The sequence below is a fragment of the Megalobrama amblycephala genome, linkage group LG23, assembly GCF_018812025.1.
Source record: "Megalobrama amblycephala isolate DHTTF-2021 linkage group LG23, ASM1881202v1, whole genome shotgun sequence".
Lineage (NCBI taxonomy): Eukaryota > Metazoa > Chordata > Actinopteri > Cypriniformes > Xenocyprididae > Megalobrama > Megalobrama amblycephala.
The window spans coordinates 13,103,921-13,123,931 of NC_063066.1; the positions used below are offsets into that span (position 1 = coordinate 13,103,921).

The window sequence follows — 20,011 nt, forward strand, 5'->3', positions numbered from 1 at the left end:
CTGAAGGAAGTAGAATGGAAGAAAAAGAAGAGAAGTGTGACTAAGAAAGTGAGGTGGACTGAGGCCTAAATGTCATGGCTGTCTTCCCACATCATTGCTTTTACTGCAGCTCCAGGACTGTGTGGTCGTGTCTGCAGGGAGGGTCACCCAGACAGGTCTCACTTATGGCATCTGTACACACACAGCTGCACACAGAAGCCCGTGGCAGGTGCCACCAACCACGGCCTCACACACACGCTGAGAAGAAGGACAGTATGTGTTTCTGTGCATACAGAAATGAGGTCAGGTGCAATGGGGGTTAGGAGGGATATTTAACCGGTTTGCCTGCTGGTATTTCCTTAGGATGTGTATATATGGGCGTGCGTGTGTTTGCGTATGTTATCACTGTAGACAGACTCTACTTGTGCCTGTTGACCCTGGCTGTGGTGGTTTGTCTTCATGGATTGCTGCCAGCTTCCTGGGGTCGACATCGTCGGTGCTGAGGGAAGAGTTTTACTGTACTCCCTTACATCGCTGTACACAATAGAGCTAATAAAAGAGCAGGGATCTTAAAATAAATAGTCCCAGAGCTCGAAATGACTTTAGCAGCTGCACAACGCAGCAGTGCTAGTCTATAAATACAGCACTGCTCTTCAAATGAGCTCTGCTTCATATAGCCACTATGGATAATGCATGGATTTAATGTGTTAAAGAGGGCATGGTGGGTGTGGAATGATACTGCGAAGCATGAAGGTGACGGTGCAACTGAGTTTGCACAAACGCGCTTTGATGAGTCTGCCTGGCAACCCGTGATTTGGCTCATATGCCTTTTTAAAGAACATTGTCAAAACATAAGAAATGAGGCAATGTGCTAGACAAGGACTAATGTTGTGAGATATTTATGGTACTTGAAATAAAGCCGCTGCCTTCTGTTTCCTTAAAGGCGAAGTATGTACTGTAATTTATGCGCCACTAGTGGCACCAAACAGACCTGTGAAAATAATTGCAAACAAGTTTCAAACACTCCCCATCTGCTATTGGACAGGGAGTTTCAAACTCACCCCAGTCAGCCACTCAAACAAACAGTTAGCATTTCTGTTTGGTGCCACTAAAGACAGAAGTTACTCACTTCATATTCAATTATATTTAAGATCTACTGCATTAGAAATGACCAAGCAGATGACATGACAGCACTACCCTTTATATCTCACAATTATGATTTTACCAGTCAAAAGTTGGTAGGATTTTTTTTAATGGTTTTGAAAGAAGTCTCTTATATTCACCAAGGCTGTATTTATTTGATCAGAAATACAGCAATACAGCAAATTTACAGTAATTTATTCCTGTGACATCAAAGCTGAATTTTCAGCAATCTAGTCTTTCATCACATGATTCTTCAGCATCACATAATTCTACAAAAATCATTCAAAAATGTTGATTTGTTTCTTTAAGAAACATTTCTTATCAGTGTTATAAACAGTTGTGCTGCCTAACATTTTTATTATTATTATTATTATTATTTTATTTTTTATTTATTTATTTATTTATTTTGGGGGGAATCCTTGAGGAATTTTTTCAGGATTCTTTAGTGAATAGAAAGTTCAGGAGAACAACATTTATTTGAAATGGAAATGTTTTGGAAAATCACAAATATCTTTACTGTCACTTTTTTTAGATTTTAGAATGCTTAAAGGTAAAATATAACTGTAAATATAATAACTGTTTCCAAGCAAGTTTCCTAAATGCTTCCTTCATCAGCCATTTGGCAAACAGGTAGCCCCGCCCCTGAGTTCACACCATTGGTTGAGAGGCACCACATGCCAGACTTCTCAGCCAAAGAGCATTTTTTAATGAAAATGCTAAAAAAAAAAAGAAAAAAAAAAACGAAAGAAGAATGATTTCACTCTTTGTGGAAACCAACCCACAAGTGGCTTATATATAGTTGTCTCTGCACATTAAAAAGTATTTTAACACTGAAAAAATGCACACATCAAATTTAATTAGCTTCAGTGTGTCACTTCACAAAGATGTGAGCATGAATAATTTAATAAGATGTGTGTGTTTTTTTCCATGTTGAAATATTTTCTCCAATACCACTTTAATATGTAGAGACAACTATAAATAAGCTATTCGTAGGTTGATTTCCCCTTATAGTGTAAACACTGCGACACTTGACCTTCTTGACCAGCACAAAGAGGTCTGTAATTTATAATACCTGAAGACAGATTCATCTCAAGAGCATTAAGAAGGCTAAATAAATAACAATTAGTCACTTGCAAAACATTTACTTTAGAATAATGAAATACAGCATCTATTAACAGGGGCCAACTGGAGCATGTTAACCAGCCGAACATGGAACCCTATTTGCTTGTTTGACCAATGGCAGACAGGGGGAGGGTTTAGGAAACCTGTTTTCTTTATGCAATTCTGTTTGGTGCCACTAGTGGCATAGAAATGACACACTTCACCTTTCAATAATTCATTATAAGAATATTTGCAGATTAATTAAACCATGGTGCATTGTGCAAATGTTCTTGTCAAACAATATATCATATTTATATATCATATTTCACACTTTTTTTTTTAAATCCGAGGAAGAGAGGTGGAGAATAAAAAGAGAAATCTCATATATTTTCATGATTCCAAAGAAAATCTTTTCCATTAGACCAACAGGAGTTAGAACAGGCTGCCTCCCAGAGACACTTCCAAGACAAAGACTTGTCTTACTTTCAATCACTTTCTGTCTTTATTCTTTCTGTTCATTGCTCTGAGAACAGAAAGAACCAAAGTATATCCAGAGGGGTGTGACTTAGTAAAACTGTCTAAAAAATATCCAGTCGCTGTAAAAGACATGGAGCAGGTTATCTTTGCTGAAGTAGATGTTGACTCTGATGGGCTCGACCTTACCCCTGAAACAGCAACATATCAGTTCAGCTATAGCTTTACCTATAGCTTATATTCCATGAGGAACTGAAAAGGAGTATACAGTAAATTATAAAATTAAAAGCTAATTCAAGATATTAACAATATTTTATTAATAATTTATCTCCTTCTAAATATTTAATTTATTTATTTTATTTTATTTACTTAAAGTATTATTAGTATTATTAGTATTATTTTGTAATTTGTGTTTTTTAATATTTATATTTTTTTATTTATTTTATTTTTTTTTTTTTTTTTTTTTTTTTTATTTCAGTTGTAGATTTGGTCATTTCCTTACACAGTTCCTCCAACATTTAAATTTTTTAATAAGCTTAAGTTTTCCACATAATTATTTATATTTTATTTCAGATTTCTGTGTTTATTTCAGAAAAAAAAAAAAGGTTTTACTTTTAGTTTTAGTGAACAATAACAACACAGGTCAAAAACTGTGTGTCCAATAAAACTAGACAAAATATTAAGGATATTTTTGTAGCTTTTGTATTCTTAAACCATTTTGGTACCATTTTGAGTCACCATTATATGTAAATCCTATGTCCTGAAATGAAACCATTTAAGAACCGCTGCATTGGTAGGCCTTGGAGCTCTGTGAGCCCTTAGAAGTTTGGCCCTGGAGAAATGGCGTGATAGCCAACACACAGTGGCTGTTGTTTAGCTAAGATTAGCTTAGATGAAGCGAAATGGACTGAACTCACGCTCTTCCTCTCTCCATCCCTCTCTCTTACTCCATCTCTCCGCTGTAGCTCGCTCCTCTCCAGCTAAATGGAATCATCTCCGTCTGATAATGGAGTGTAATTCCATTACCCCAGCTCAGCGTCCCAAGGGGGGGCATTTCCGCCCGACACCCCCTTCTCTTCCCTAATGTGCTCATTTCCCCTGCCTAATAGAAATGGATGGGTCTGTGGGTCTTCTCTGGGAAGAGTGGGTGAAAGCGGGAGAAACAATGGAGAGAAAGAGATACGGAGGAATAGGGGATGGAGGTGAAATGTTTTGGAGAATAATTTGACGGAATGAGCCGAGATGGAAAAGATGAGACGAGCTCAAAGCAGATAGTGATTATGCGGTAAAAGCCAGGAATGGCAGACGTGTGGTTTGATGTCGTTCGTCTGAGCGAGATGCTGCCTGAGCATTTATGAGCAGTTATGGATCTATTTGAATTTCTGTCTCTCATCTCTCCTCTAAAGACAGACCTAGTGTTCGTATCAGCCGACTGGTAATGGCTTCCTCAAACAAACAAAAACAAATGAACGGTCTACGCATCTAAACAGAAGAAAGGCCTTTTGAACATCTGTGCAGTTGTCAGGGTTCATTTCTCAAGAGCCTCTCAAAGGCAGCCACGGAGCGCTCTAACGTTGCACAAAGCGTCCATTACGCCCTCGTTTAGGAGAGCAAATAGGCTGCCGTTCTCCTGCCATCACGCCCATATCAGGGGAAATGAAGGCAATCATTCGTCTCAAATGAGCAAACAAGCCATCTCCATAACGGCAACATCCAATCTATGCCGTACCATTCAATCAGGCCACTTCTTTAAGCTGGAAAACAGGAAAATTGTTTTGACGTTCCGATGCACTGAACCGGATGTACACACATAGAGGGGGGGGAAAAACAGAGAGATTTGAGTTGTTTTTAATGCTTCTAACTATCCATAAACAGCATTTCTACCGCTGACAATTTGGCCAGAGATTTTGCGACGGTAAACATAAATTACACAGAAATGCAACCATTTTAGATGATCCGTGAGGTATTCAATCTCCATCATACGTGTCAACAAGAGCCTTTAAAAAGAATTGCGCGATAATGTCAGGAACATTTATATTAAATGCAAACCTTGATTCGTGTAGACTGGGGTAATGCTTTTATGATTATGTCTGTCATGCACATCCTTTAATTACAGACTTTATGCGGCTTTCCTTTAATGATCATGCAGACACTAGAGATTCTGAATCACTCTTCCCTCAGCCCACAATTCCACTCATATTTATTTAATCTACCACACCAAACCATAAAAAAATTAAAAAAATGAACTAAACTAAACACAGAAATCTTGGTCCATGATGCAAAACATGACTAATTGATCAGATCCTTTTATGACGGCAGTAATATGCACCTTGCCACTTTCTCTTGAAACGCTAAAATGCTTTGTTCATATGCCGAGGGCGCCATGGCAACCCTAATTAAAAGGCTAAAGCTGGAGTTAAGGGAGCGGCTGGAGAGGATATAGACAACGAGGAAGAGAATTCATGGTTTGGTCAGGAAGTATGCTTGAGTGTTTACCACTGTCTCTTCATTCCTCTCGGAATGGCCTGTGAAAGTCTCGTTGGAGGATTAACCCGTGGACACCCCCTGAATGTTGAACCTTAAGATTGATGGGAGAACATAGTGAAAGAGAACTGAGAGAACAGCATCGGGTTTGTGTAAGCTAATCAAAAGCAGATGCGCTTGGATGTTCTGGAAGTGTTTCCCACACATGCAGTTTCTGTTACTTCCTGTCCCCACTCACTAGTTTTCCCATTGTGATGTTCTTCTTAAATACAAAGTGACACAAAATTGTTTCTAAAACTCTCTCTTTGCGCTTGACCCCTTCCTCAACACTCTCTCTTTCTCTCTCTCTCTCTCTCTCTCTCTCTCTCTCTCTCTCTCTCTCTAGCATTTCCCCTTCATTGTGATGAGTGTGACTGTGATTATCAGTCATAGCTCCACTCTGACAGGCGCTTGTGGGGCAGCTTGGGGTCTTCACTAAAATGAGCAACCACAATGCATTCAGGCAGTGGGTCATCTCGTCCTGCTCAACCTCAATGGAGAGCGCACATACATATGCAGCTGTGTTTTTCTGTCGTTATGGACACTTTTCATTGACTTCTATTGTTTTATACTGAGAAAATTGTATTTTTGATCTGTAGTTTAAAAGTAAATACAGGTCATTGTAAGATCATAATTGTAAGGTCTAAAATATGAAACGGTTACATTGTAACATCACAATTGTGGATTATAAATTTATAATTGTGAGATACAGTATGAAGTTGCAATTGTGACACGCAGTAAAATAAAGTTGTATTGTATAAAGACTATTTCTTACAATTTTGATTTTATAACACAATTTTGACCTCACATTCTGTAATTGTAAATTCATATAAGATATTAATCATTATGATATATAAATTCACAATTATGAGACAAAAATTGCACTTTTGAGATATCACATTTTGAAATATCAGTTCACAATTATGAGGAAAAAAATGCAATGTAAAAGACTAAGTCATATTTTAAGATATGAAGTTGTATTTAGTAGAAAACAATTGTGAGATATAGTTACATTTTGAGATGAAGTCGACATTATTAGAAATAAAGTTGCAATTGTGAAACAAAGTCACATTTTGAGAGATGAATTCACAATTATGAGAAAAATCACAGTTGTGAGATGTAAAGTCATTCTGAGATATGAAGTTGCAATTATGAGATAAACTCAAACTCAGAATTACCTTTTGATATTTTGTTATCTGAGGTAGAAATGGGCACATACATACACACACAACTTAATTGGAATTGTGGGATGTCTGTGAAAGCCCAGTGGACTAGGGAAGTAGTTCTAATGCCTCCACAAATTATATAATAAAGTGAGCAGCAGTGAACCACAGCTGGGTCTCTCTCTCTCTCTCTCTCTCTCTCTCTCTCTCTCTCTCTCTCTCTCTCTCTCTCTCTCTCTCTCTCACTCTCTCACTCATATATACACACACACACACACACACACACACACACACACACACACACACACACACACTCACACACACATCCTTGTTTATACTACTTTGTGGGGTCCAAATGACCCTACTAAGATAGTAAGATGAGGAATTTATGATATTGTGGGGTCCTTCTGTCTTATGCAAGTTCACACACACACACACACACACACACACACACACACACACACACACACACACACACACACACACACACACACACTTTAAAGTAATGCTGTGCACCATGCTGAATTTATCCTCCTGTCCCCATGAGGAAGGAAAAGTAGGCAGAGATGCATGCATATGTGTGCGTGTGTCTGTTTTGGACATTCCTTAGTTCTTCTTAATTAGCTGTGCTGTTATAGCTGCTAGATGAAAGGCTTGCGCGTAGGGAAAGTGGGTGATCTCCCCCACAGAGCCTTGCTCTCTTTCTCTCCTCACAGCCACGGTACTGGTCCCTGCTCTCTGAGCTAACAATGGATGTTGACGAGATTGTTAGTGCCTTCGCTAGAGACTCTCAAAGCTCTCCAAGCTTTTTACTTTAAAAAAAAAAAAAAAAAAAAAAAAAAAAGTCCATCAAGACTGCAGGGGCAGAACAGGATATTATCAATTATGAACAATACATGCCAGTCCATTATGCAGCAGTTTGTTAGAAGTTTTGTAATTTCAGGTTTCTTTTAAAGCTGAAGTGTGTCATCTCTGTGCCAAACATAACTACAAAATTACAGTGAAAGTCAGTGGTAATCAAAAATTTTGGTTATGTCATATATGACAAAGAAAGTCATACAGGTTTGGAACGACATGGTGTAAATGATAAAAGAATGTTCGTTTTGGGGTGAATTCATAATTTAAAAAACACTTCAAATTGTTTTATACTTTACATTTATAATAACATGATGCCAAATTTTATTATTTTATTTTATTTTTTTTATTTATTTATTTTTTTTTTTTTTGTGCAATGGAAAGGTTCCATGGATGTTAAAGGTTCTTCATGGAACCATAGATGCCCATAAATAAACTTTATTTTTTAGAGTGTAGGTTATTGGCCTATAGATTATTCAGCTTACTGGTAGTGACCAGACTTTCAATAAAGATTTTAACATTTTAAAAAGTCACCTTTTCCAACGTTAAAACTTGGAAAGACCAGAGGTGGGTAGAGTATCCAAAAACTGTACTCAAGTAAAAGTACAAGTACTTATAGAAATATTTACTCAAAGTAAAAGTGAAAGTAATAATCCTAATAGTTACTTGAGTAAGAGTAAAAAAGTATCCAATAAAAATCTTACTCAAGTAGCTTGTTACTAGTTACTTTTATTATATATATATATATACACACACACACACACACACACACACACAATAGCATGTTATTATTTAATGTTTATTATTTAAATAGATATTTAATTTATTATCATAATTAGATATCTTTGCAACAAACAAACAGAAGAGACAAGCATTATTTCTAGCATCTGTAACCCGAATGTATCGTTACTATATTAATAACGTATACAGCTAACGTTACATTTTAAAGAAGAGAGAAAACTCTTTACATGTGCTCGCGCTCATATCTGAACTTGACACAAACAATGATCAAATACACATTGACGGATCTTCTTCGGTCTGTTCTCCAAAATGTAATCAAATGTATATTTCAGCAGGCGCGTGTAAACTGCTTAACTGTGTCAACGCAAAGCGTTCATTTTCAAGACGAACAGGTCGCTGGCGCCGCCATTGCGCAATAGTATATGTATAAATTAATGTATAAATTAAGATATATGCCCATAAAAACGGTAAACAAATACTACATACTTTTGTTATAGTGACGTAATAATCTGTTTGGTTGTAAAATGTCGGCTATTGGCTCGGCTGTATCATGAAGTAAAATCAAATGAAATCGATAGGCCTACCTGTGGAATTGTTCACAGACAGCATACGCAGCTCAACTAATAAAGATCTTCATCGCTGGCAGACAACTGTATGCATTTGCAGATTTGCTTTTAATTGACTGTAGGTCCACTGCCACTTCATCCGCTCCGAGTGAGAACCGCTTCAAACGATTCAGCGCGTGCAGGAACTGAACAAATCATTCAAACTGATTCGCGAATCAATTTAGACAGCTTTACCAACTTGTTTGATCAAGTCTTTGAACAGAATCGACTCAAAAGAGTGATTCATTTGTGAATGGGGCATCGTTCATGAAAAAAGAGACAGCGCGCATGGAATAAACTACGCATTTCTTAACATTTACAGTATTGAATTAAAATAAAGTAACGAGATGAACGTTGCCCATTGTAGCGAAGTAAAAGTACAGATTTTTCATTACAAATTTACTCAAGTTAAAGTAAAAGTACCCACATTTTAATCTACTCTAAAAAGTACAAATTTTCCAAAAAACTACTCAAGTAAATGTAACGAAGTAAATGTACTTCGTTACTACCCACCTCTGGGAAAGACGTTAAAACATCTTCTACCATTACTTTGTTAATTTGAGTCACCCATATTAGCAGCATTAGCTTAATCAGTTGCATGAGTTTGAGGCAGGAAAAAATAAATAACAGTCACGATTTTAACAATTCCATTTGGAGCTGCAAAAAAAAAAGAAAAGAAAAAAAAAGAAAAAAAAAAAAAGCCAGAGATGTGTGCTGCTCATGGGTAAGGGACTGATATAGAGAGTGAGGAGAAGAAGGAGACAGCGAGAGAAGATTCATTGAGGGGTTTACTTCAGGAGTTCAGCTTGTTTATTTGTGCTTATTTGATGGTGGTCTGCTGCTCTACGGTAGTGAGCGAGAGATTGAGTCCTGAGAGGAGAGAGAGAGGTGTGGTTGTATTCTTGCTTTGCCCAGAGCAGTGCATTGTGGGCCGCTGTTGTAAATTGGAGCAGAGCTGGCAGACATGAGCTCCAGTACTGAATCACAACAATGACTAGAGTGCTGAGCACTGCAGTTCTCCTGCAACGAGAGAACGACAGGGAAAGAGAGGGAGGGAGAGGTGGCCGTGGAAAATGGGACTGTGAATGTGGAAGTATAAAAGGCATTGGAGTATGTACAAGCAATGTGTGTGTGTGTGTGTGTGTGTGTGTGTGTGTGTGTGTGTGTGTGCGCGTGTGTGTATGTGTGTGTGTGTGTGTGCGACCACCCCTACCTCTTCATCATCTAAGGATCCCTGGGTCGTACCTTGCCAGGCTGTCTGACAGGTGCAGTACAGTGAACGCAGTGTCACGCAGTAATTGTACATCCCTGTTATGTCAGCATGTAATTGAGCACACAGCCTACAAAGGGCCTGCCAAACCCACACACACACACACACACACACACTCACACACCTCTGAGTCAGTGAGCAGGACATCACTAACATCCCATGCTATGCCTTTATCGACAATGACAAAACACAGGCTATACAATTCACAATCCCAGATAACTAGATGGGGTGGATGGTGGGGTTGTTAATAGCAAAGGATTCTGGGAACACTGCCATTGTGTTTAATGGTTACTGACATTAAGATGTAACTCATCTAATTAGCGAATGTGATGTGGAGTCATGTAAGGACGGATTGAATTCACTCTTTCTTTCTCCCGTTCTCTTCTTTCCTTCCTTAATTATCTCTCCATTCTCTGCATGCATTGATTTTACTGTGGCCTTTATGTCTCTCTCTCTCACTTTCCAACCTCATATACTCTTTCTCCCTTCCGCAGACCTGTAACCACACTCGCCTCCTTTCCTCCCTGCTTCCGTGCCATTCTGTCATTCCAGTTTAGAAGCTGATGGCAGGCTTCCCCACCGAGAGAATAACTGCCGTAATCATATTTGATCAGGGAAATCGTAGTATTGTGTATCTGTGGCCTAGCTTAAGTAACCAGAAGCATTGTGGCTTCAATATAGGGGACTGGACCTTTAAAAGGCTCTCCGGATTTTGAGTTCCGGCAGTCCGAATGAAGGAATTTGAGATGAGTATGTGAAGGTCTCTGGATGTAACTGGATAAGTAGTGTATGGATTATGATTGTGTGGCAAATGTACCGTCCTGGCTCACATAGGAACAGAAATTTTAAATGTTCCTCTTTCCCTGTGTTTGAATTGGAAAATAGAAGTCCTTTTATCTAATTTGTTTGATTAACCAAATACGAGGTATGAATTATTTATTAGTTTCGCAGGATCTGAGAAATTCTCACAGTGAAAGAATACAGTGGATTTTTTCCCCTCTCTCACACATGCTGAGGTTATTTATGGAAGCCTGTTTTCGCCTCAGAGTAGACACATATATATATATATATATATATATATATATATATATATATATATATATATATGTGTATGTGTGTGTGTGTGTGTGTATATATATATATATATATATATATGTGTGTGTGTGTGTATATATATATATATATATATATATATATATATATATATATATATATATATACACACAACAGTTCTGTCTGGTTCTCGAATCTGATTGGCTGATAGCCATGCGATATTTCAGTGATAACAGCACTCCTTCTACCTTTTCACCGTTTGTATCACTTCGCTTGAAGTGACCGTCATGGCGGCCGATCAAATCAACCGTAATTTTTACAAATACTACTTGTTGTACCACGAACTGTAGTTTTAATAGTTTTTTAGGCGTGAATGTAGTTGTTTAGACCTGAATTATGTGACTTATATTTAATAATAGCGCCTATTTTACAATTTGTTTTGACGTTTTCGGAGATGCGAGCTCCAGAGCTTCAGCCGGCGTTCAGTGCTTGTGTAACCGCCGAGAACAGCGTCATCTCGGCCAGTGCTTCATAGACTTACCGCTGGCTCTTATAGTGGTTAAACACGAGACATAATTCAATTTGAGTACATTAAACGGGCAATCTTTGGTCTTATTAATCTATTATTTGTTCCAGAGCAAGTCGAATTGTGCTGTTTAATTTGATAATAATTACCTTATCATTTATATAGCATATAGCATATTGGCTACAACTAGATGGGACATATCAGACGAAGACTCTTCTCCGCTTCCTCTTCTTGCTCCCTTTAAATACATACCCTTTATAGACATAGTGTTGTTTTGAGTAAAGAAAACGCTTTACAATTTTTTTTTTTTTTTTTCCAAACATCAGATCTTTATTTACCTTTGCATTGCATAGACGAGATGTCCAAACTGTGTGCGCACTTCATTCACGAGGTGAGGCGGATTTTTGAGGTTTGACTGACAGTTTGAAGATCAAATGGAGTTACGAGGTTTTGGCACAAGCTCTTTAAAATCCTTTTCATTCGTTAAATATTTGTAAAAACCCACATACAAGCGTAAAGGGTGACCTATATCATTGATTTTTTTTTTTATTTTATTTTTTTTTTATGATAAAAGAAAAATTAGGAAATATAGAGATAGGCTACAAGGTGTAGCATTTAATTATTGTTTTTTGTTTGTTTTTTTGGCATTTTGGTAATTATCAGACAGGTAATAGCCTACTCTCAGGCGATCTCTCTCTCTCTCTCTCTCTCTCTCTCTCTCTCTCTCTCTCGCTCTCTCTCTAATACTGTACAAAATTCAATGAAGTGACTCTACGTTCCTTCGTTACTAGTTCTAAAGTGACGTTTTAGAATTAGTAACGGAGGCTTGGTCCAACTGTCAGCTTGAGATTTGAAACGTTCCTTCGTTACTAGTTCTGAAGTGACGTTTTAGAGTTAGTAACGGAGGCTTGGTCCAACTGTCAACTTGAGATTTGAATCCGTGGCGGAAGGAAGTAGTGCTGCACAAAAGAGGGTTTTAAAGACACTTCGTTGTTCTTCTTATTTATTTACACACTTGTGCCGTTGAACTGTTGAATAAACGCAATATCACACTCGTAGCCGTGCGATATGGCTGTATATCATCACAGCCGTGCTGATATACAGCCATATCGCATGGCTACTCGTGTGATATTGCTCACACACACACACATATATATATATATATATATATATATATATATATATATATATATATATACCGCAATCTGCAATTATAACAATGAATTTTGTAATGTGACTTCATATCTCACAATTGTGACTTAATATCTCAAAATTATGACTTTATATCTCAAAATGCAATTTTATATTTTACAGTTTGGCTGTATTTACTTTATATCTCGCAATTGCGACTTCATATTTCATAAGTACAATGCAATTATAACAATGACTTTTATTTTGTAATGTAACTTTATATCACACAATTATGACTTTATATCTCAGAATTGTGACGTAATATCTCGCAATATGACTATTAGTATCTCACGATTGTGGCTACATTTCACTTATGATATTATATCACAAAATATGATTTCATATCTCACAATTGTGACTTTATTTGCCACAATATGACTTTATATCTCACATCTGTGACTTTATATTTCAGTTGTGACATTAAATCCCACAATATGATTTCATATCTCAGAACTGTGACTTAATACCTTACAATTCTTACTTTATATCTCACAATCCAATTTTATATTTCCCGGTTTGAATGTATTTATCACAGTTATGGCTTTATATCTCGCAATTGCAACTTTATGTTTAATTTCTTACATTATACCCAAAATATGATTTCGTATCTCACAATTGTGATTATACTTCACAATATGACTTTATGTCTCACATTTGACTTTATTTCTCGCATCTGTGACTTTATATTTCACTATTTACATTATATCCCACAATATGATTTCATATCTCACAACGGTGACTTAATATCTCAAAATTATGACTTTATATCTCAAAATGCAATTTTCTATTTTACAGTTTGGCTTTATTTATCACAATTATGACTTTGTCTCGCAATTGTGACTTCATATCTCATAAGTACCGGTATATTCTCACAGTAGTGTAATTGTGACATTATAGTACTGTATATCCCACAATTATGTCTTGTATTTCTTTTTCTATACATTTATACCTCAATTCATAGTTATTGGAATCAAATTCTGAGGAGCTTTCACATTTCACAGAATTTGAAATCTATGGATTGACACTTAGCAAGCTCTAAGTGTCCACGGCTGAAATTTGCAGAGTTTGTGTTTGTAACAGTTCATCCCTCAGGGCCAGTTTTCTACTTTATATTTGTCATCCCTAGGGCTTTTTTGCTAGCTTTACACCTTGCTCAGGGAGTTAGCTTCTACTTGCAATCGTCACCTCTGTGTCTAGTCCACTGAGTTAGCTGCTGTTGCCAGGTTCGTGGCCAGTGTGGGGAATTAGTGACCACAGCCATTGCCAGTTCAGAGAGGAGCTTAGGGAGTTAGCCGCTGCCGCGCTTGCCACTGTTGCCAGGTCTGCTGTTTCCCGAGGGACTGACGGCTGCTTCTAATCTAAAGGATATTGTTGTTGTTGTCCATCAACTTCAGAGGATAAAGCCAGCTAGGTGGATCTCAAAGGACTGGTCTGACACGCACAAGCGCGCACACCTTCCATCCCAGTGGTAGGGATATGGCTTCTTGTTTATCTCCTGTCCTGCTGGGGCTCTCTGCTAGCGTTGTCATAGAAACGGGGCCTGGTGGGTGGGGGATTGAGCTGCGGGGGTGTGCCTGAAGCTTTGCTGCCCACTTACCTAACCAAGTGTCTCACACATACACCAGTAATGATAGGTGTACTCATAGACTGGCTCATGCTGTCTATACTTAATGCCGTAGTGTCTCAGTAGGCAGTAAGCTGTTTCCAGATATGAAGAGCTCTTTTGCTTTTGAACCCATGTCACCTCACCTCACCCAGGTACTATAGATTCAAGATCAATACTGACTCTTGGTGTGAAGCCTGACTCTCTGTGTGTGTGTGTTCGCTCTGTAAAAAAGTGAGGTTCAGTCCCACTACAGTCTGTATGTTTTCCTTCCACTCTAGCAGTAAATTGGGCTTGATTGAGCAGGTAATTGAATACTGCTTTAAGTCTCCAGTAGAAAGACTTAACACGTGCAGAAGTGTGTTTCCCTTAATCAAATTACCCTCTCTCACTTCATCTTGAAGTGGACTAGAGGTGTTTCCCCTACACGCTGAGTCCTAAAAAGTCTCACCCTATCATTTACATTACAGTTAATACAACTTTGTGTTAATCAGCAGATTAGTAGTTAAATTAGCTAGCTTTTGGACTCATGCTGTCTGTGTTCTAGAATCGGAAATGAATGAGACAGTTGATTAAATGTGGGATGATGTTTTTAAGTCTCTAAACGGGAGGCTAATTGTCATCGGAAAAGCTAAAGTAGTGATGCAAAACAGTGCCGAAATAGATGCGTTTTTGTTTCTGCCTGTGCAATCTTTGAATATTCTCAGGATATTCTCATTGTGCTGTTTTGTTATAAAAGCCACATTTTGGAGGAATGGAGACCAGGCAAATTTTTATTAAAACAGATTAAACTCCTTTTTTTTTTTTTTTTTTGCTATATGAAGGCCATATTAAAACTTTTTTATCATGCATTTGCATTCATTTGCATTTTGTGCATTTAGCAGATGACTTACATTCCACTCAGGAACATTTAATCAGCACAAACATTTTCTGGAAATCGAATGTATGGCCTTCATGTTTCCTTACTAGACTTTTAATGTTAACATGTTTATTTTAATAGTAATACTTTATAGTAATTTTATGAAAAATAAATTATGTCCTTTAGTTGTGGCATCATTTCTATCACAGCCAACATTTTTGTTAAAAGTGAATGTGCTTAGTTACTTAGTTAAGGAAAAGAGCATGCTTGAGATGAAGTATGAAACGTGATTTGTAAAGTTCAGTAAAAAAATTTATTAAAGTATTTAATGAAGTATTTAAAGTATTTAAAAATGTATTTTATTGTGTCCAATCCAGCAATGATTTTGTGCAGAATGTGTGGAAATATTATTTAATTCTGTCTATTTCAGAAATCTAAAATTGTAATTAGAAGTTGTATTAATATAGAGCAACACTATCTCATGACCAATTCGTAAGTATTTTACTAGGTTGCTAATTTGTACGAATTCGTACAACCTTACTTGTACGAATTCATACGATTTGTCTAAACCCCAGTAACGGGTAGGTTTAGAGGCAGGGTTAGGGGAAGGTCATTCGTACGAATTCATACGAATTTGGCAACTCGTAAAATACATACGATTTAGCAAAAAACGTACTAATTCGTACAAGTGAGGTCATACGAATTAGCCACCTCGTAAAATACGTACAAATTGCCGTGAGATTGGGTTGTATAGAGAGATTAGCAGAACTAAGTTGTCCAAACAAATGAACGAATGAATGAACAAAGTTATTTCCACTACAGATTGTTACCGAACACAATAGATAATATAAGTTGTGATGGAAATGACATTTTAGTGAAAATGTTTATGTTGTTTCAAAACATGTCTTGGGTGAGAATGCACAGCTGTTAGCATACATAATCTAGTAAGAGTATAAAAAGTGTTCTAAAAGTCCACAGGGCCAAAAGTGCACAATGAAATGCCCTTATATAAGTGGCTCTTTGGTCAATGAATTCCTGCACATCAGGCACTTGTTAAGTCAAAGTCCCTGTGAATGATGGGGTGATGATGCATTTAATTGAAGTGAAAGAAGAACTCATCCAATGTTTTCCATGATGTGTTTGTGTGAATGTGCTCGCCTTCTAGTATTTGTATTTGTAAGCGATCCTCTCTTATCGTGTTATTGATGCAGCCTGCTGTTGTTGCGTTCCACAGAGATCTGGCTTTATCATGTCCGAAGCTTGACTGTTTGACCAGCCCACTGCCAAAATACATACACACGCCAGCAATCACACACTTCTCACACAAGGTCCTTGTGACCGCTGGGGCCAGAATCAATTTCCTGTGTAGGACTGAGAATGTGTTCCACCGCTATACCCTCAGTTTTCCTGCTTTTAAGTTTCTCATCTTTCAGTCGACATGAAGACCTATGAATTCTCTCTAGCAGGGATATTACTCCTGTCCTGGCTCATCGCAGATAATAATGCTAAAGTTATAATAAAGTTTTTTTTTTTTTCTTCTTTTTTTCCCCCTTTCTTTTTTTGACTCAGATAAATGGCATCAGTTTACACACCAGAGTTAGGAAGTAACTAACTACAACTACTAATTAAATTCATTTCACTATATTCCTCAGTAGTGTGACACATTAGCTATGTTTAAATAGTGTTCAAAAAGACTTATGAAATGCAGCTGTTCTGTTTTCGACTCAGTTTTGCAAAATTATTTTAATGAGTTTATTCATTAAGCTTAAATTGAAAGTCTTATTGCTAATTCATTCAAAAACCATCATTGTTTTGTCTAAAGTTTAATTACATAGAGTTAGGCTATATATTCGGGGTGTAAATCAGGCATAGCCAGTGATACGATATTTGCAGATAGCTCTGGGGGGGGCTGCAAGTACATCTCAATCTGTGACTCAATGCTAAGAATCTTTTCACCAAATTTTAAGCAATAGCACAAATAAACAACAAATTCACAAATTAACCCTTAAAAGCATGAATGTTTCACCGATCATTATTACATATTCAGGTCTTTAGTGACCCAGATCTTTATCTAACACGGATGGATCTCCACCTGTTGCGAATATAAAACTCTCCTGATATTAGAGTAACAATTACAGAAGAATAAAATAAAGCATATTTTGTTGGTTGGAAGGGTTCAGTTTGAGCAGATGTTTTATGCCATCATCACTGTCCTCGTCAGAGCTCATTCCCCAGTACATTCAACACTTGGCTCATATTCACAATCTCAAACATATTCTCAAAACTATCATTTTAAACATCTTCAAAATCAGTATTTTGATCGCTGACAGCTTCTTTAACAGATCCACCATAAAGTGACATTGACATTAATATTTGTGTTCAGTGCTTGATCTATCTGCAGCAGATCACTGACGCATTTCAAGTTTTGCTGATGATACTTCCTATTCTTTCGTTTTCTGCCTGAGGTAACTGAGTGAAACGTCACTTCATCATTGTGTATCAGACATTGCCACCTTGTAGAATAAAGGTGAATTGCACTTATTCAGTCATCAAAGTTTCAATTATTGTTGTGCAGAAAAAAATATACTTGCACTGTTACACATCTTGGGTCGTTAGCGACCCTATACAATTTTTACCAAAAAAATAATGGAAAAACAGGCATTCTTTTATAAGTTTATTATGTTTTTCTTATTATATTGTTTATAATGAATTGATTAGGAACTACTAAGAAGGTTGATGTATAACAAAAAAAATGAATGAAGAGGAGGGTAATGAATGACGTCCTGGGTCACTAAAGACCCGAGGCATGCACTTATGGGTTAAATAAGGGTTGTTATTTATTTATTTATTTATTTTTTAGGTAGGTCTAACTAAATGCTGTACTCACCCATGCTGTATTTATTTGATCAAAAATACAGTAAAACAATCATTGTGATGAATATTACTTTTTAATAAAGCTGTTTTAATTTATTTTCAAATGTAATTTATTCCTGTGGGAAAGCTGAATTTCCAGCATTACTCCAGTCTTCAATGTCACATGATCCTTCAGAAATCATTCTAATATGCTGATTTACTGCGCTTTTTCAGTTTTTTTTTTAGTATTATCTTGAGGTCAAACTGCGCTTAGTTTGACCTCTGGCATCAGGTTTGGCACTTAGTTGGATTTTAACTGGGCTTAACCTACTCACAATCCACTACTTTAGCAGGTTCAACAGTAACAAGCTCCTTCAGAAATCATTCTAATATACTGATTTACTGCGCTTTTTCAGTTTTTTTTGTATTATCTTGAGGTCAAACTGCACTTAGTTTGACCTCTGGCATCGGGTTTGGCACTTAGTGGGATTTTAACTGGGCTTAACCTAGTCACAATTCACTACTGCAGCAGGTTCAACAGTAACAAGCTCTTCTATATTAAACCAGAGACCCTCTGCTGCGAGCTTAGTGAGAGGGAAGGCTCGTGGGGTCAGCATTTATCTGGAGCTAGACTTTAGTAATTCATTGAGAGGTTGATGATAAGGGGGAAGAACACATTGATTAAGCATTGATTTAATGTTGATTTACAGTTTGCACTGGAGTGTCAGTATTATTAGCCTACTCAGCTTGACTTTGTGCTGTTTTCCTCGTTTTCCCCTCTCTGCATTGATTAGTGCTTGCTGCTTGGTGTGTATGTGAGTAAAAGTAACTAAAAGAGGTAACTGCATTGAGAGTAAGCATCACTGCAATGAAAGGAAATAGTTTTGCACTTTCAGATAAGAAGACAGTGTATCTGGCAGATGAAACAGGTTTAAACATGACATAAAAACTAGTGGATGTTAAACACTGGAAAAAAAAACAAACATCTGATCTGAACTGAGATAAGCACATTTAAAAATACGCTGCTGTGCTCACTATTCAGCTACTGATAAGATTTCTTACTCTTTGAATGGACATTTCAATTAACAATCAAAAACATACTGCTCAATTTTAAAAAAATTTAAATAGGAAAGTTAATTAGATTTACATTGTCATAGAAGCAGTTTTTTTTTAGGATTTACAGTGCATGAAACATAGATTAACACATTAAAAATGTATCACTTACTTTTTAGGTAGAAAAGAGACTGAATGGAATAGACAATGAATGGATGGACAGACGGATAAGCAGCCATTTCAATAAGTTTATGCAGTATTGTTCTGGAGACAATGTTTTTTACACTTTATGGTGCATAAAATTGAGATTAATCCTCAGAAATGCACTGCTCACTTTTTAACTAATGATGGGAAATACCTGTGTATCAGACTGAATAGATGAATCAGTAGGTTTATATTGTGCATGAAACACATGCATAAAACAAGCTCAAATATGCATTCTCTGCTACTTCTGGGACATATATTACATGGATGGATGGATGAGTGCTCATTTTAATTGGTCCAAATCATTGAGGGCTTTTTTTTTTTTTGGCTTTTTTTTTTTTTACATTGTGTGAAACTGAAGGACCAAGAGAGGGATGAAGTGATAGGTGAGTGTATGACAGAACACACCTGTCTGTCAAAGGGTGTAGAGTAGTGAGAGATAGTTGTGTGTGTGTACTTGGTATTCCCTGGTTAGGGGATAGAATATACAGTTTGTACAGTATAAAAATCATTATGTCTATGGAAAGTCCCAATAAACCATGGAAACCCAACCTGTGTGTGTATGTGTTTGTATGTATGTGTGTGTGATTTCATTTTGCTTCACTGTGAAGCTGTTATTCATGCTTATTATCACACTTTAATCTATGCATCTTAAAAAAGCACTGTATTTCCGTGTATTTATTTCCTTCCTGTTAGCTTTATCTATTCTTTATGGTAAAGAATTTTGAACCACTGCTTCCTCTCTGCAATCCATCATAGCTCACTACTTCACTCTCTCGTTCTCCTCTGTCTTGTATCAAGCAATCCCAGTTTAC

General features: G+C 36.9%; 1 protein-coding gene across 8 annotated transcripts in view; it reads left to right on the forward strand.

The window, feature by feature from the left end:
• Positions 1 to 20,011, forward strand: part of pcdh1b (protocadherin 1b) — a 183,484-nt gene that overhangs the window by 116,932 nt on the left and 46,541 nt on the right. The window contains exon 5 of one of the 8 annotated variants that reach the window (XM_048176183.1): positions 110 to 378. The exons of 6 other annotated variants lie outside the window; for them this stretch is intronic. In XM_048176183.1, coding sequence (XP_048032140.1) covers positions 110 to 315 — 206 coding nt within the window. In that variant the 3' untranslated portion in view covers positions 316 to 378. Of the gene's footprint in view, positions 1 to 109; positions 379 to 5,566; positions 5,973 to 20,011 lie in introns of those variants that run through there. One more of the 8 variants, XM_048176185.1, reaches the window with a different exon arrangement.